This window comes from Cystoisospora suis (assembly GCF_002600585.1).
Source record: "Cystoisospora suis strain Wien I chromosome Unknown contig_10852, whole genome shotgun sequence".
Lineage (NCBI taxonomy): Eukaryota > Apicomplexa > Conoidasida > Eucoccidiorida > Sarcocystidae > Cystoisospora > Cystoisospora suis.
The window spans coordinates 1-1,089 of NW_027163624.1; the positions used below are offsets into that span (position 1 = coordinate 1).

Below are 1,089 nucleotides of genomic sequence, written 5' to 3' on the forward strand. Positions count from 1 at the left end.
TGCATGCATATATATATAGATATATGATTTGTCTGATCTCTCTTGTATATGATGTGCCATTTATCTTATAGTGGTTTGTTTAGTGTGTATGTGTGTGCTTGTATGGATTGGCTGCTTTTTGCATGCAGCGGACGAGATGGGTCTCGGCAAGACAATTCAGACGATTGCTTTGCTAGCGTATTTGAAGGAATTTAAAAACAACGCAGGACCGCATCTTATTCTCGTGCCTCTCTCGACTCTCCCCAACTGGGCGGATGAACTACGCAGGTGGTGCCCCTCACTCAAGGTCATTCTCTTCAAGGTCAGTCATACCTCTCTCTCTCTTTCTCTCTCTCTCTCTTTTCTTTTCTTTCCTTTTCATGAGCTACTACAGCCACATCTTCTTCCTCTCCTTCTCTCTCTCCTTTCTATCTCTCTTCTTCTCTGATGTAGGAGAAGGAGGAGAGTGAAGAGAAGAGACACGACCTCTTATCATTGTGGAAGAGCAACAAAACCGCCAGAACGGCAACTACTACTACTACTACCAGCAGCAGAAGGAGGAGGAGGAGACTTAGGAGCTTCGACCCTCAGCTTTACCGGATGAAAGAAACAAAGACAAATAGAGACAGAGAGAAAGACAGAAAGAAAGAAAGAGATAGACAGACACAGTTAGATAGTTAGAAAGATAGATAGAAAGAGAGAGAGAGAGGTATGCGTGATAAGAGAGATGAGGAGGGCTCTCTAAATAATATGCATGTGTATCTCCTCTCCTCTGTTCTTTCGTGTTCTCTTTTCTTTCTCACTCTTTCTTTCTTTCTTTCTTTCTGACTCTTTGTCCGTAGGGTTCGCGTTTGGAGCGTCGGGAGTTGCATCGAGACTTGCGCAGGGGAGACTTCAACGTTTGCCTTACGACCTTCGATTTAGCTATTCGAGAGCATCACGTTCTATCCTTTCCAAACTGGCGGGTACGGACGAATGAATGAATGAAGCGAGGGAAGGAAGGAGGGAGGGAGGGAAGTTTTTCCCTAAGCCAATCAACATGACTTAGGAAAAGAAAAATCGAAAAACCACCAAAAGAAGAAAAAGAAAAAGAAGAAAAAGGAGAAAAGA

At 43.5% G+C, this 1,089-nt stretch overlaps 1 protein-coding gene across 1 annotated transcript; it reads left to right on the forward strand.

Annotated features, from left to right (window-relative positions):
• Positions 1-128: 128 nt before the first annotated feature.
• Positions 129-958, forward strand: CSUI_011325 (swi2 snf2 brahma; the record flags this gene model as incomplete). Its single annotated transcript, XM_068071425.1, has 3 exons — positions 129-301; positions 433-655; positions 822-958. Exons 1-3 carry the CDS (start codon positions 137-139, stop codon positions 956-958), a joined length of 525 nt encoding a protein of 174 aa, XP_067916599.1. The 5' UTR covers positions 129-136.
• Positions 959-1,089: the final 131 nt, after the last annotated feature.